The sequence below is a fragment of the Conger conger genome, chromosome 17 (genome assembly GCF_963514075.1).
Source record: "Conger conger chromosome 17, fConCon1.1, whole genome shotgun sequence".
Classification (NCBI taxonomy): Eukaryota; Metazoa; Chordata; class Actinopteri; order Anguilliformes; family Congridae; genus Conger; species Conger conger.
In genome coordinates this window covers 4052179-4066730 of record NC_083776.1, presented here as the reverse complement: position 1 = coordinate 4066730, position 14552 = coordinate 4052179, and the positions used below count along the sequence as shown (strand labels likewise).

Sequence of the window (14552 nt, the reverse complement as noted above, 5' to 3'; positions counted from 1 at the left end):
GATTGTAAAGAGCCGTTTGACCCCGCAGTGACTTACTGGGCATGCTGACTCCTTGCACCTGTGCCATGAGGGACAGGATGTCGCGGGTGGTGTGTTCCGCACTGAATATGTGGTGCTGCCCCCACTGGATGGGAGGGAGATTGCTTCGGCTGGCTGTGCTCTGGACGAGATGGGTGAGGTACTGGTCGAAGGGATCCTTAGAGCCACCTGTGGGGGTGCGAGAGGCAGGGCTGCTGACACTTTCCTCTGCTGGAAGGATCACCTGCCACTGTCCTAACTGTTCCCAACGTCTTTACACGACAACACAGTCCAGACTAGTGCTGCGGAAAAATTATCGGGACTTTCTGCGGTTCTTTGGACTGTACCAACCGTTCTGTTGTCGGCCATTTTGTCATCCAGAATTCTCCAGCGATAAGGCGGCGATGGTGCCTGGTATTTACACAGTACTGTGCAGAAGTCTCCCTAGACTTTATTATATTTATGTTTATTTTTTTGTGTGTGTCAGTATAAAAGAACACATTTGAGATTTATAAATATTCATTTTCACAAAAGATTTAATTTTCCAGAGACATTATTGTATTTAATTTAAAAAATAACATATTACTGTAAGAAATGTACTACTTTTTACATAAAAACTTGATCAAGGGTGTCTGAGATCAGAAGCAAGGAGCCAACCAAAGTCTGCAGAAGAACTGTGGCAAGTTCTCCAACATACTTGGAACAACCTATCTGCTGATTGTCTTAGCCAACGCTGTACTGCAGTTCTATATCTCAAAGAAGTGATGCAGTTTTAACGCCGAAGGGTGGTCAGAAAAAACATTGATTTGATTCAGTTTTTAACTATCCTACCAAATTACTAAAATGTAATGTTAAATATATAGTATGTTTATCTATGACCTTTCATTGAATTATTTTTGAAAGAATCTTATCTGGACAGAATGGTATACAGGTGCCTAAGACTTTTGCACAGTACTGTATGTGGTTGTCCACTGCATACCAGGACTGCTGTCATTATGATATCAGTATCCCCACCACAGGTGTAAGATTACCCACCAGTGACACCTGAAGCCTGTAACTGCTAAGCGACCTACAGGTATATTCTCAACTCTGGTTCAGTATTTGTTGGCTGTGTGTGGGGGTCAGCAGAATTACCTGAGAGGGAGTAACACCCTTCTTCATAATCCTCTGGATCAGACTCACACTCATCCTCCTCCTCGAACAGAGACTCCTCGGAGTCTGAGTCCAGGAAGCTGAGCTGTGTGTGGAAGGAGGTGCTGAGGAAACTGGAGAGAGGAGCCAGCTGGACCCTGCAGTGTGGACAAAAGCATACTACATCTCACCCTGCATACTACATACTACATCTCACTCTGCATACTGCATCTCACACTACACACTATATCTCACCCTGCATACTGCATCTCACCCTGCATACTACATCCCACACTACACACTATATCTCACCCAGCATACTACATCTCACACTACATCTCACCCAGCATACTACAACTCACACTACATACTATATCTCACCCTGCATACAACTCACCCAGCATACTACATCTCACACTACACACTATATCTCACCCTACATACTACATCTCACACTACATCTCACCCATCATACTACATCTCACACTACATCTCACCCAGCATACATTTCACCCTGCATACTACATCTCACCCAGCATCCTACATACTACATCTCACCCTGCATGCTACATCACACCCAGCATATTACATCTCACACTACACACTATATCTCACCCTGCGTACTACAACTCACCCAGCACACTACATCGTACACTACATCTCACCCAGCATACTACATCTCACACTACATCTCACCCTGCATACTACATCTCACCCTGCATACTAAATTGCATACTAAATCTCACACTACATCTCACCCTGCATACAAAATCTCGCATTACATCTCACCCGACACAACATATCACCCTACACACAACACATCATCGTTTTATGTTTATTAATGAGTTTATTTATGTGACCTGGCTCCCCCAAAATATCCATCCTGCAGCTTCCTCAGGGTGGTTAGAATGCATGGCTCGATGCTGTCCTCGTCTTCCACTAGAAGAGAACACAGCGTGGATCACTGTACATTCCCTACGGCACTGCTGATTGGAGGACACATCGTGTCTATCACTGTACGTTCCCGACAGATCGCCTGGTCGGGCGTTGAGGGGAGGTGGAGTAAATATGCTAATACACAGACAATACAATTGCCATGCTCCAATTCTACATATATTATCAAACACCATCTTAGTATGCCTGAGTGCCATCTCTTGTGAGAGAGTCCGTGATCCGTGCCGCTTACCCAGCATGCCGTGGGGGGCATGAGCTGCTTACCCAGCATGCTGTGGGTGATGGGGAAGGTGATGACCGGGCGCCCGGTCATCCTCCAGCAGGAGCTGAGGTAGGCCAGCTCCGTCCTCAGCATCTCCACGATCATCTGGTTGTCCAGAGCCAGGTAGAAGTGGTGCTGGTCAAGAAACTAAACGCAGAACACAAATCAGGCAAATCAGGCCAAGCGACCCGCCAAAACAACTATGCTGAAGACAATGCGCGGCAATAATAAAATGAATTTGTTTATTATTAGTTTAAGTGCTCTGTGCTATTTGTTCTGTGCAAAGGGCAGCACACAAACACAGCTCATTGTCCTGTTACCTGCGGAGTGAAGGTGTAGGTGTGATTTCTGATCTGGTAAAACTTTGACGTCCCCAGGACTCCGATGTGTCTGTAGGGCCGGCCGCTTAAATTCAGCTTCCTGCTGTACCCTGTGGGGAGAGGAGTCAGCATGGGATGCTTGTTTTCCGGAAAGGAAGGCCCGGGGGGGGATGTGCCGGGAGAGGAGCGTACCCAGTTTGACGTAGACGTGACTGAGGATCCGGGCCGGCATGACCCGGATGGGCAGAACCTCCGCCACGGTCTGCACCTCCACCCCGCTCTCTCTCAACAGCTCCTGGATCTGCTCCGACTCTGCCACGACACACACTGCAGGCAGGCCCGAGCACAAACACACACACATACACACACACACGCACACACGCATACACACACACACACACGGGCACACACACGGGCACACACACACACACACACACATACACACACACACACACACACACACACGCACACACACACACACACACACGCATACACACACACACGGGCACACACACGGGCACACACACGGGCACACACACGGGCACACACACACACACACACACATACACACACACACACACGGGCACACGCACACACACACACACACACACACACGGGCACACACACACGGGCACACGCACACACACACACACACACACGGGCACACGCACACGGGCACACGCACACGGGCACACGCACACACACACACACACACACACACACACACACATACCCACACACATACCCACACGCGCACACACAGGCACACACACACACACACACACATACCCACACGTGCACACACACAGGCACACAGGCACACACACATACAGACACACACACACACACACACACACACACATACCCACACGTGCACACACACGTGCACACAGGCACACACACGGGCACACACACAGGCACACACGCACACATGGGCACACACACAAACACACACACAGTCACGCACACACACACACAGGCACGCACACACACATTTCATTTGTTTGCTTTCATTTAATTCATTTTCATTTCAAAGACAATTGTCTAAAAATGATGATTACTTATACAGTATATAACTTCAATTGAGCTACAAAAGAATGCAGTATCTTGCTTTTCTGGAACACACACCTTGCACAACTACATCAGGTCTAGAGCACGTAGACATTCTTCTGTTGAGGGGGTCAATCTCTCCAGGGGCCAGGAACCCCTTAAAATAGCACAGCACACAAATTGCTAGCACACAAACAAAATAGCCAACCACGAATAGGCCTCAGGTCAGAGGTCATCGGCTTTTGGTCAGAAGAGAATGTTACATGAATATGACTACACCATACAGGAATATCTTATCTGGAAAGTTAACATAATTTAAAAAAAAGGAGTAGAATTATTATCAAAGTCAATCACCGTCATCATCATCACAAACACAGAGGGTTTCCTACCTCCGCCAGGAGACTGCCCAGGATGTAGAGAGACTGACCCCACATATGAGGCAGCTGGCCCAGGGCCACTCTGTCCACGGTGTGGGGGTTCTGGTACTCCTCTTCCACCTGGAACATAATCCACTTAGGGGCTCTGGGAGGGCACTGGAACAGTCTCTCTGTGGGTGAACGTGTGCGTCTGCGACTCGTACCTTTTCTGCTGGAACAGCGTAGAGCTCTGGAACCAGGCGAATGCCATTCCTCACCCGGATCAGGATCCCATCCAGGGCCTCTCTGTACTCCTCCACCTGCCAACAGCCTCGCGTTAGACAGGCTTAAACAACACCACAGGTACTGCGGTACCACAGTGTATGGCGACATGGCTCAGGCAGTAAGAGCAGTCGTCTGGCAGTCGGAGGATTGCCGGTTTGATCCCCCGCCCGGGCTGTGTCGAAGTGTCCCTGAGCAAGACACCTAACCCCCAAATGCTCCTGACGAGCTGGTCGGTGCCTAGCATGGCAGCCAATCGCTGTTGGTGTGTGAATGTGTGAATGTGTGTATGAATGGGTGAGTGAGAAGCATCAATTGTACAGCGCTTTGGATAAAGGAGCTATATAAATGCCAACCATTTAATGGGGAGTGATTTACTGAACACACTGCGGAGATATTCACACATCAATGCTAACACAGTGTCAATATCATATGTATCATAAATAATTGCAATTTACTCGCTCAATAAAATGTGTTTCTTGATAAAAGGCTACTAATATTTTGTGTCTATATTGGCAGTCATAACAACTAACAATAAATAATACTTGTAACTGAACTGAATCCAATACCATGATTTAGGCTTTAAAAATGATAAGTGTTTCATGAGTTCTAGTTTCAATTGTAGGAGAATTCACACCATTTTATCAGCTATATTTGTTTCTTATCTATTTTTAGTTTTATTATACAACAGTCATTCCTATTTATTGCATTTATATTAGTCTTCTCTCTCTGTATGCACTTTAGGCTGCAAACCCATCGAGTGAAAGTTTCTGTATAAATAATAGTTTAATATTATTATGATTTGTTAAAATATATTTTTTTTAAGATATTTTTTTTCGGCCTTTTTCAGCTTTATTGGACAGTATAGTATAGAGCAGGGGTCGGCAACCCTGGTCCTGGAGAGCCGCAGGGTGTGCTGGCTTTCGTCTCCACCTTAAAATAAGCAAGCGACTCAGACCCAAGAAACCAGGTGAGGTGAGTTAATTGTGTAATCAACGGCTTTCATTGATCAATTAATGCCAAGCAACAACGAAAGCCAGCACACCCTGCGGCTCTCCAGGACCAGGGTTGCCGACCCCTGGTATAGAGAGACAGGAAGAATGGGAGCGAGAGAGGGAAAGACATGCGACAAATGTCAGACGGTCGGATTCGAACCGCTGACGTCGCGGCTCGCAATGAGCATGCGGTCAGTGCTCTACAGGCTGCACCACCGAGACAACCCAAAATATATATTTTTAAAACATTGAATATTAATGAAATCGACAGTCCGGAAAGGAACCTGAACCCGGTCTCCGCTGAAAATGCCGTCTAAGATGAGGTAGGTCCAGAACACGGGCCACTCGCACTCGATGTTCTCAAACAGCTTGAGCTCAGCAGGGTCGTAGTGCAGACGGCTGGGGTCCTGGAAACACACACAGCGCGGAGTCACCCGGCTCTGACACGGACCGGTCGACACTGACACAGAGGGGCAGTTTATGACAAATATCCTCAATGATTCATAACGACAGGATGGGAGAGAGACTTCTCAGCACATCACATCACATCTGTGTGTGGGAGCAGTTCATGCAGAGTGTCAACATGAGCAGCACGACAGCAGTAACTGTGTTCTATCCTTAAATGATTCTGTAAAAATTTTGCTGATTCGTTTTAATTTACTTTCTTGGTTCATTTACTGTAGCATTCATTCAGGGACAGCATTGTCATATGTACAAATGTATTTGTTGCAGCCAATTTTTTAACTTCTTTGGAATCAGTTTTGTGCACATGCAATGCAGATCTGGTCATGTATACATTCTAAGTGTGTGTTATCTGCCCTTCCATATAATAACAAGATCATAACGTCCATCAGCAATGCATCTACTCTAAACTGATGCTGGTGACATAAACATGCAACATAAACATACAAGCTCAACTATGCAGAACAATTTGAAATTACCATTTAAATGCTTGAGGAATTGGTCATTATTGCAATTATTGACAATTATTTTGAATTAATTTCTGGTGCAAGATGTTCCAAAATGTGGAACAGGCATCTTTCCAGGTTGTAAACCTGTACAGAAATGATTGAGTCAGAGACCAGGGCACTTCAGACAGACAGCTGTACCTCTTTTGGAGTTTTGTATCCATCCCTAATGAACCGACAGCAGCCATACCGGCCCTGAAAAGAGAACAAATAACGTGTGACATTCAACCTCAGGCGTTAGATGGAAGTGGAAAAATAAAGACTTCATAGACACTGAATCTCTGCACTGAAGGGTGAGCCTGCTGCCTCACACTGGTGGTGATTCTGACCACCTTGCCCACGGCTTGCTGATGACTAACTAAAAACCCAACCCGACCTGTAACCTGGTGAAAACCCCATTCTCAGCAGTGACGGTCATCTGACCTGTAACCTGGTGATAATCCCATTCTCAGCGAGGTCATCTGACCCGTAACCTGGTGATAACCCCATTCTCAGTGAGGTCATTTGACCTGTAACCTGGTGATAATCCCATTCTCAGTGAGGTCATTTGACCTGTAACCTGGTGATAATCCCATTCTCAGTGAGGTCATTTGACCTGTAACCTGGTGATAATCCCATTCTCAGTGAGGTCATTTGACCTGTAACCTGGTGATAATCCCATTCTCAGTGAGGTCATCTGACCTGTAACCTGGTGATAATCCCATTCTCAGTGAGTTCATTTGACCTGTAACCTGGTGATAATCCCATTCTCAGTGAGGTCATTTGACCTGTAACCTGGTGATAACCCCATTCTCAGTGAGGTCATCTGACCTGTAACCTGGTGATAACCCCATTCTCAGCGGTGAAGGTCAATTGACCTGTAACCTGATGATAATCCCATTCTAAGCGAAGTCAGCTGACCTGTAACCCGATGATAATCCCATTCTCAGCAAGGTCAGCTGACCTGTAGCTTGGCGATGATCTCGCTCTTGGTGATGTTGACCAGGTCGGCGTCCTCCACGGCGAAGGCGGGGAAAGAGATGACTGACAGCAGCCCGGCGTCAATCTCCTTCGAGTTGGACGCTCTGGGCAGCATGGAGCACAGGATCGACTGATGAGAAAAAAAAAAAGAAAAAAAAAAAGATTAAGATTAAAAAAATGTTTTCCCAAAATGTCTTGTCTCCCTAGACCAGGGGTCGGCAACCCTGGTCCTGGAGAGCCGCAGGGTGTGCTGCGGCTCACCTCACCTGGTTTCTTGGGTCTGAGTCGCTTGCTTATTTTAAGGTGGAGACGAAAGCCAGCACACCCTGCGGCTCTCCAGGACCAGGGTTGCCGACCCCTGCCCTAGACCCTCATGTATTCAGTTCAGTTTCGTCATCTCTTGGATGCACATCCCTCATATCAAAAGCTAACCCTGCTGAAAAAAAACAGCTCAAGCTAGGTTTTGAAAAAAGCTGGTAGCTCACTGAACAGTTAGACCAGCTCCATACACAACACGGTTTGACCAGCTCAAGCTTTGTTTCGAAAACAGCCGGTAGCTGGTATTTCAAGCTGGCCACAGCTGGATGTTGCACCAGGGAATGCGTTCCCCAAGGAGTTCCCTTCCGCAGCGGAGTGCAGCGCAGGACACGGGGCTGGAATGTTCCGCAGAGTTCACCTGGCAGTGCTCCACCTCGTCGGGCAGGACGTGGATGACCGACTTTGGGCCCCCGTGACACCCGAACAGGTTCAGCTCGTCGATAGACTCCAGCGCAGCCTGTGGAGACAGCAGGGACCCCTGAGTATCATGGCCATTTGAATAATAATAATAATAATAATAATAATAATAGTGGTAATAATAATGGTAATAATAACTTGTTATTTAGCTGATGCTTTTCTCCAAAGCGACTTATAGTTGAGTAGACTAAGCAGGGGACAATCCCCCCTGGAGATATGCGGGTCGCACTCAAGGGCCCAACGGCTGTGCGGATCTTATCGTGGCTACACCGGCGAATGAACTACCAACCTTCCGGGTCCCAGTCACGCACCTTAGCCACTATACTACAGGCTGCCCCAGGCAGAACCACAGTTGTGACATCGTACGTGGGTCCCTCTTAAAGAGAGGCTATGAAACGGTGAGGTCTGAGCAAACATTGAAGCTGCCAAGAAAATATTACCCATCAGGCATTCGTCGGTACAAGTGTTGCCAGCGTTTCATAAATTGGCACAGAGAACGGCTCTGGGATGGATGACTCAGCAGCTACTGTGAATTACTTCAACAGCAGAACCGCGTCTCCAACGCTTTGCCTCAACTGGGAAATGCAACAGTGACAGGCGGTAGCGGTCGCTGCTAGCGTTAAGCTGGAATGTTATGTGTTGGGAATGTGATGGGAATGTGATGGGAATAGGAATGAGAATGTGGCTGTGATGGTAGGGGGTAGATTTCAGGGTGAGGGGTGCAGAAGGGGGGGTGTGCGTGGAGAGGGGTGATTGAGGCACGAGGGTGGTGCAGGTGGGGGTTTGGGTTAGACGGGGATTAGGGGGAGCTTACGTTCCCTGCTCACATACCTTGGCCATTCCCACAGAGCTTCCGTTGAGTTCCGGAATCCCCTGGTTCGTTTTGTCACCTCTTTCCCACATTCCGTAATCCTACACAAGTGCGCAGAGCGAATTAATGTAATCATTCATTGCAAACAGTTACATAACAAGATGATGCTCCCACCAAGATTGCCTCAGTTGAAAATGATTCTCTGTATGAAGGTACAAAAAATATTCTAACGGGTAGGGTTACATTGTTCCACACCGCAACATTAATAATTAATTTATCTCATGAAGAATTACTTTCTTTCCGATGACAAAAAACGTAAAAGCATTTTAAAAAACGTCTCTATTAATTATTAACTAGCTTCTGTATATCAAAACAGAGATGAAAAACCATTCCACAGGACTAAAATCTAAGTAATCGCAGCAATCAGCGTTCCACATGTTGTTGCTTATTTTTATTGTGCCAGTAATCTCTGTCAATATACTGCATATATCTTGTTCTTGGGGGGGGGGGGGGGTGAATTTTGTATTTTAAATTTGCAAGGGCACGTCAGGACAGTGTAAATATTGGCGGACTGTAAATGTTGGGGCTGTTACAATGCCGTCAGTACAGCCTGCGGGGGTCCTTAGAGAGCACTGAATCATTAGAATCACAAATGCAGCGATCGCTTAATATGCGCGGGGGAGCACGCCGACCGCCTCGGAGTGCCTCGACACTCACAGCCACTTTGTACGCGGCCTCGATGTAGAACACCAGGTTCTGGATGAACGCCACCTCGTCCAGATTAGAGATGATCCGCAGACCTAAAGAGCAGACGGGAACAGAGACGATGCAGAGTCAACGCCGGCGTCATGGAAACCCAAAGAAGGGAACACATCTGGAAACTGAGCAGGTGTTGCAAGATGGCTGCCGTGCCCTGCGCTACAAGTGCTCCTGATCAGTGTTGCCAAAACCCCCGCCCATTGAAATTCCCCAAAACCACCTCCAACATTTAAAATTATTTTTTTCTCTCACTTTGGTAGCCAATTGTACCCTACCTAATCCAATTAGTCTCATAGCCTGTGACCTTGATTCTGGGGCACTGTTGTATGCGGCAATCCTACTAGCCCCTGCCGAGTCCCTCCCTCAGAGTGGCGAGCCAATTATGCCGCTCCACGAGAGCCGGCCAAACTCAGCTTTGGCAGGACCCAGTCCTCGGTGTGCAACTGTAACAAACTGATGCACCCACCTCCAAATTTTTTACAAAAAGTCGGCAAATATTAAAATACACAGTGGGGGGGGGGGGGGGGGGGGGGGGGGAGTCCTTCTGAGCCATAGGTGCCCTAGCGTTCCTCAAAAAGCAGCCAGAGGTGGAGACTAATTCTCCAAAATTGGCAGCACGTCTCCTGACCCTGCTTACCCGAGGCGGTCATCTCTGCCAGGAAAAGCAGGTAGAGCGAGGTGGCGTCCACCTGGAGGTGCCCCCACTGGTCATCCCCCACCACGGTGGCCCCGGTTGGGGTGTGGTACTTGGCGTGCAGGCAGTCCTTGGTGCTCTGGGTGTGCTTAAACTTCTCCACCTTGGCAACCTGCAGTACATTACATTACATATTACATTATTGGCATTTGGCAGACGCTCTTATCCAGAGCGAAGTACAGTTGATTACACTAAGCAGGAGACAATCCTCCCCTGGAGCAATGCAGGGTTCAGGGCCTTGCTCAAGGGCCCAATGGCTGTGCGGACCTTATTGTGGCTACACCGGGATCAGAACCCCGGACCTTGCGCATCCCAGTCACTTACCTTAACCACTTCGCTACAGGCTGCCTGCAGCAACACTCATATTCTCAACCAGCGTCGCGAGACACAGCCGTGATAACCAGTGTGGACAGGACAATCTCAAATCACCCGCACACGTTGGGGTCAAATTCGTTTTAAACTGCCAGGAAATAGTCCAACAATTTACATGAACGCATCACAGAATGCAGGACTCAGAGGTAATATTTCCAAAACATACATAGGGCCGGCTTCACAGACACAGACGCAGATCTGGAGGCGACATGGCTCAGGCAGTAAGAGCAGTCGTCCAGCAGTCGGAGGGTTGCCGGTTCGATCCCCCGCCCGGGCTGTGTCGAAGTGTCCCTGAGCAAGACACCTAACCCCCAAATGCTCCTGACGAGCTGGTCGGGGCCTTGCATGGCAGCCAATTACCGTTGGTGTGTGAGTGTGTGTATGAATGGGTGAATGGAGAAGCATCAATTGTACAGCACTTTGGATAAAGGTGCTATATAAATGCCTGCCATTTACCATTTAGATCTAGGGACTAAAATTAGTTTTGTACGGCTAATCTCCATTCGAAATTGAATTTAGTCTAGGGCTATGTTTTGTATGTTTCTGTGAAACTGGCCAATAATGTACTTGAAAATAAATCTGAATTTTATTACTCCTTAATAATAATTTTATTTTTTATTATCATGTTTCATTGTCGGCCTTCATGTCTACTTGCCCTCTAGTGGTAATAGAAAGTGTGCAAAATACAGAGCTGGTTATTCTCACTGAAGATTATTTGGTGAGACTTCAATACAAGAACATTCCTCAAGAGGGGGACGTGACCAGCCAAAGTCCCAAAATGGAGATTAAATGGCATTCATTCACAATTGAAGAGGACAAATCAGGCATTTCTCAGAATCGCATGGGAAATGTTCCCTGGTGAATGTTCCTCCGTTACAAATATTATGTCCTCACAAATTTAATCCAGAGGCGCAAAACCAAATGTATCCAGATTATCTGAATGTTAATAGATTCACACTTTTTAAGCTATTGTGGACCGTTATCAATATGCAACAAAATTGATCTAAATCGTCAAAATCCTTAGTTATTCAAGAACGAACACCATTACCTTAAATAAAACCAAATGCAATACAAATACAAACACAAACACTAATGCCTCAAAAGGCCCTCCTAAATGAGTGGGTCACTGGATTGATTTGCAGTGGAATAATGCAGTGCACTGTCTCAGCCCGCAGAATGCAGTGCACTGTCTCAGCCCACAGAATGCAGTGCACTGTCTCAGCCCACAGAATGCAGTGCACTGTTTCAGCCCACAGAATGCAGTGCAGTCTCACCCCCCACAGAATGCAGTGCACTGTTTCAGCCCACAGAATGCTGTGAACTCTCAGCCCACAGAATGCAGTGCACTGTCTCAGCCCACAGAATGCAGTGCAGTCTCACCCCCCACAGAATGCAGTGCACTGTTTCAGCCCACAGAATGCTGTGAACTCTCAGCCCACAGAATGCAGTGCACTGTCTCAGCCCACAGAATGCAGTGCAGTCTCACCCCCCACAGAATGCAGTGCACTGTTTCAGCCCACAGAATGCTGTGAACTCTCAGCCCACAGAATGCAGTGCACTGTCTCAGCCCACAGAATGCAGTGCAGTCTCACCCCCCACAGAATGCAGTGCACTGTTTCAGCCCACAGAATGCTGTGAACTCTCAGCCCACAGAATGCAGTGCACTGTCTCAGCCCACAGAATGCAGTGCAGTCTCACCCCCCCACAGAATGCAGTGCACTGTCTCAGCCCACAGAATGCAGGCTCTCCCCAGCTGGGATTAGTGCTCAGCCCACAGTACTTAAGGCGGTCTAATAATACCAGAGGATTAGGGCAGGAACGCAGCCCAGCGTGCTCACCTGTCTCATCATGCTCTGCAGCAGACCCTGCATCAGCTTCACCACGCTCTGCAGAATCACAAACGCGCGGGTATTAGTGGGGGGGGGGGTCCGAATCCAGCAGGGAGGGGGGGGGGGGGCAAACAGCTGTCACTCTGGGCGGTCTGGTTGGGTCACCTGCTCCAGCTCGTAGGCCTTGGCCTTGTCCTCGTCGCGGTCGGCGTTCTTGCGGTAGGCCATGCCCAGGCCCCACACGGCCAGGATGCTGTAGACATTGTCCCGCACCCAGGCGTCCTTCTTGTGCTCGCTCGCCGGGAGCAGTCCCGTCACCGGGTTCTTTTCATCGACGCGGACGGAACATGAATAAACCCATGAAAGCAATCCTACTTTTTTGCCACACGGCCATTTACAGTTATGTTCTTCCGCAAATTCGCAGTGGGCAGCCCTTCCGAATACAAGCAGAAAGAGAACACAGAATGCGCAGGGAAAAAATGTTCATCATTCCCACACCTCTTAAAAGCAAATACAGCACAATTAATTGAAACTGATTCAATCCTTTTCAGTTCCCTCTTGAAAATGCCCACCGCGAGGCACTGTGTCATAACATGCAGTACACGAATACAAAATAACATTGGGTGGCTGACTGATTATTTTTCAGCAGCATATATGAATTTCCATCGATCCATCCATTCATCCACTTTCTTAAACCGCTTATTCCTAGTCAGGGTTGCAGGGGGGCTCGATCCTATCCCAGCATGCAATGGGCGAGAGGGAGAAATACACCCGCCACAGGTCGCCAAATCGCAGGACCCACAAATCATTCATTCACATCTACGGCCAATATAGTCTCCACTCGGTACTTTCTTGCTATAAGGCGACAGTGCTATTCACTGCACCGCCACGGCACCCATATATTAATTACATATAAAACATACCATAATTCCTCACTTTTAAAATCGTTGTAAAGCCACACACAACCATCAGTGTTGTGACAGTCCATCTCTTTATTCAGATTGCGCTATAATATTACAAATAATTAAAGATTACAGCATACATTCTTGTTTTCTGGGAAGGGGGTAAACAGGCTATGACATTATATTTATCGCTACTTATTGCGAGCGATAAAAGTAACAAAAATAGTCAACATTATGGGAGACCGGTATTGTTTTCAAATGCAATTAATAGAAACGTACCTGATGACACAATATAGTATGGTGCACCAGCCGTGCGTACGAATCCAGGCGCACTCCAGAATTGCTGCGACTCCGCATCGTCCCATGAGGGTAACTGATACAACAGTCAGAAACAGGTGAACCCTTTTCCTTTTTCTAAAAACGTTATAGCATCGTTAACGTTTAACTAGCTCGACGAATAAGAACATCACACAGTTAATATGGTAGAACATTCCTTTGCTTTGGTAAGTATACGCGTTGCACAATCCAACCAGCGACGTTGTGCTAGAGCGTTTCGTCTCCAGCGAGCTACAGTAAGTTGCATTTGATAATCAGTAGGCTAGATGCGGCACTGATTAAATCTCGGATCTGGGATATAGAGACAGACTAACATTACTGGTATAAAAACCCGAACGCTGACGTCCCGGAAACAATACTATCATGTAGCGACTGTCTAATGTCTAAAGGTCATGCTATTCACGCAATACGTCAACTCACCCAATCTGCGTGCTCCCAATAAAACCACAGTTTCTGTACCCTCGGATGCCCCGATTCCACTATTTTTCTAGGATGCTCAGATATTCGCAAAGGACTATGGGTGAAGACGTCATCGTGCTTCCAAAGGTTTACATTGGATCGCTGTACAGTATTTTAAATCGTTGTTGATATTATGATATGAGACACTTGTCTTCGGGTCCCTCTTCGTTTCAAATTTGTTTACATTTACGAAAATAATCAATGTCATGCTGTGAGATTGTACCGTACAATGCTGTAGGCTAGAATGGCACTTAATTACAGTTATCAGTCTGTAAATTCTTCTTTGCCGTTTTGTATTCAGTACGTGCAGAGAACAGAAACTATTGTGTTATGAAATGTTCTAGTTCAGCAGCCAGGCA

The 14552-nt window shown here is 47.2% G+C and overlaps 1 protein-coding gene across 3 annotated transcripts in view; it reads right to left on the bottom strand.

The window, feature by feature from the left end:
• Positions 1–14332, bottom strand: part of phka2 (phosphorylase kinase, alpha 2 (liver)) — a 28388-nt gene extending 14056 nt beyond the window's left edge. For all 3 annotated transcript variants that reach the window (XM_061226134.1, XM_061226136.1, XM_061226135.1), the window contains exons 1-20: positions 14155–14332; positions 13678–13771; positions 12662–12820; positions 12506–12553; positions 10239–10407; positions 9560–9642; positions 8863–8943; positions 7973–8071; positions 7280–7426; positions 6478–6531; positions 5653–5775; positions 4316–4411; positions 4125–4232; positions 3814–3892; positions 2878–3012; positions 2686–2795; positions 2368–2512; positions 2010–2088; positions 1153–1307; positions 37–207 (exon numbers count right to left, since the gene is read on the bottom strand). In XM_061226134.1, coding sequence (XP_061082118.1) covers positions 37–207; positions 1153–1307; positions 2010–2088; positions 2368–2512; positions 2686–2795; positions 2878–3012; positions 3814–3892; positions 4125–4232; positions 4316–4411; positions 5653–5775; positions 6478–6531; positions 7280–7426; positions 7973–8071; positions 8863–8943; positions 9560–9642; positions 10239–10407; positions 12506–12553; positions 12662–12820; positions 13678–13755 — 2119 coding nt within the window. In that variant the 5' untranslated portion in view covers positions 13756–13771; positions 14155–14332. The remainder of the gene's footprint in view (positions 1–36; positions 208–1152; positions 1308–2009; positions 2089–2367; positions 2513–2685; positions 2796–2877; positions 3013–3813; positions 3893–4124; positions 4233–4315; positions 4412–5652; positions 5776–6477; positions 6532–7279; positions 7427–7972; positions 8072–8862; positions 8944–9559; positions 9643–10238; positions 10408–12505; positions 12554–12661; positions 12821–13677; positions 13772–14154) is intronic.
• Positions 14333–14552: the final 220 nt, after the last annotated feature.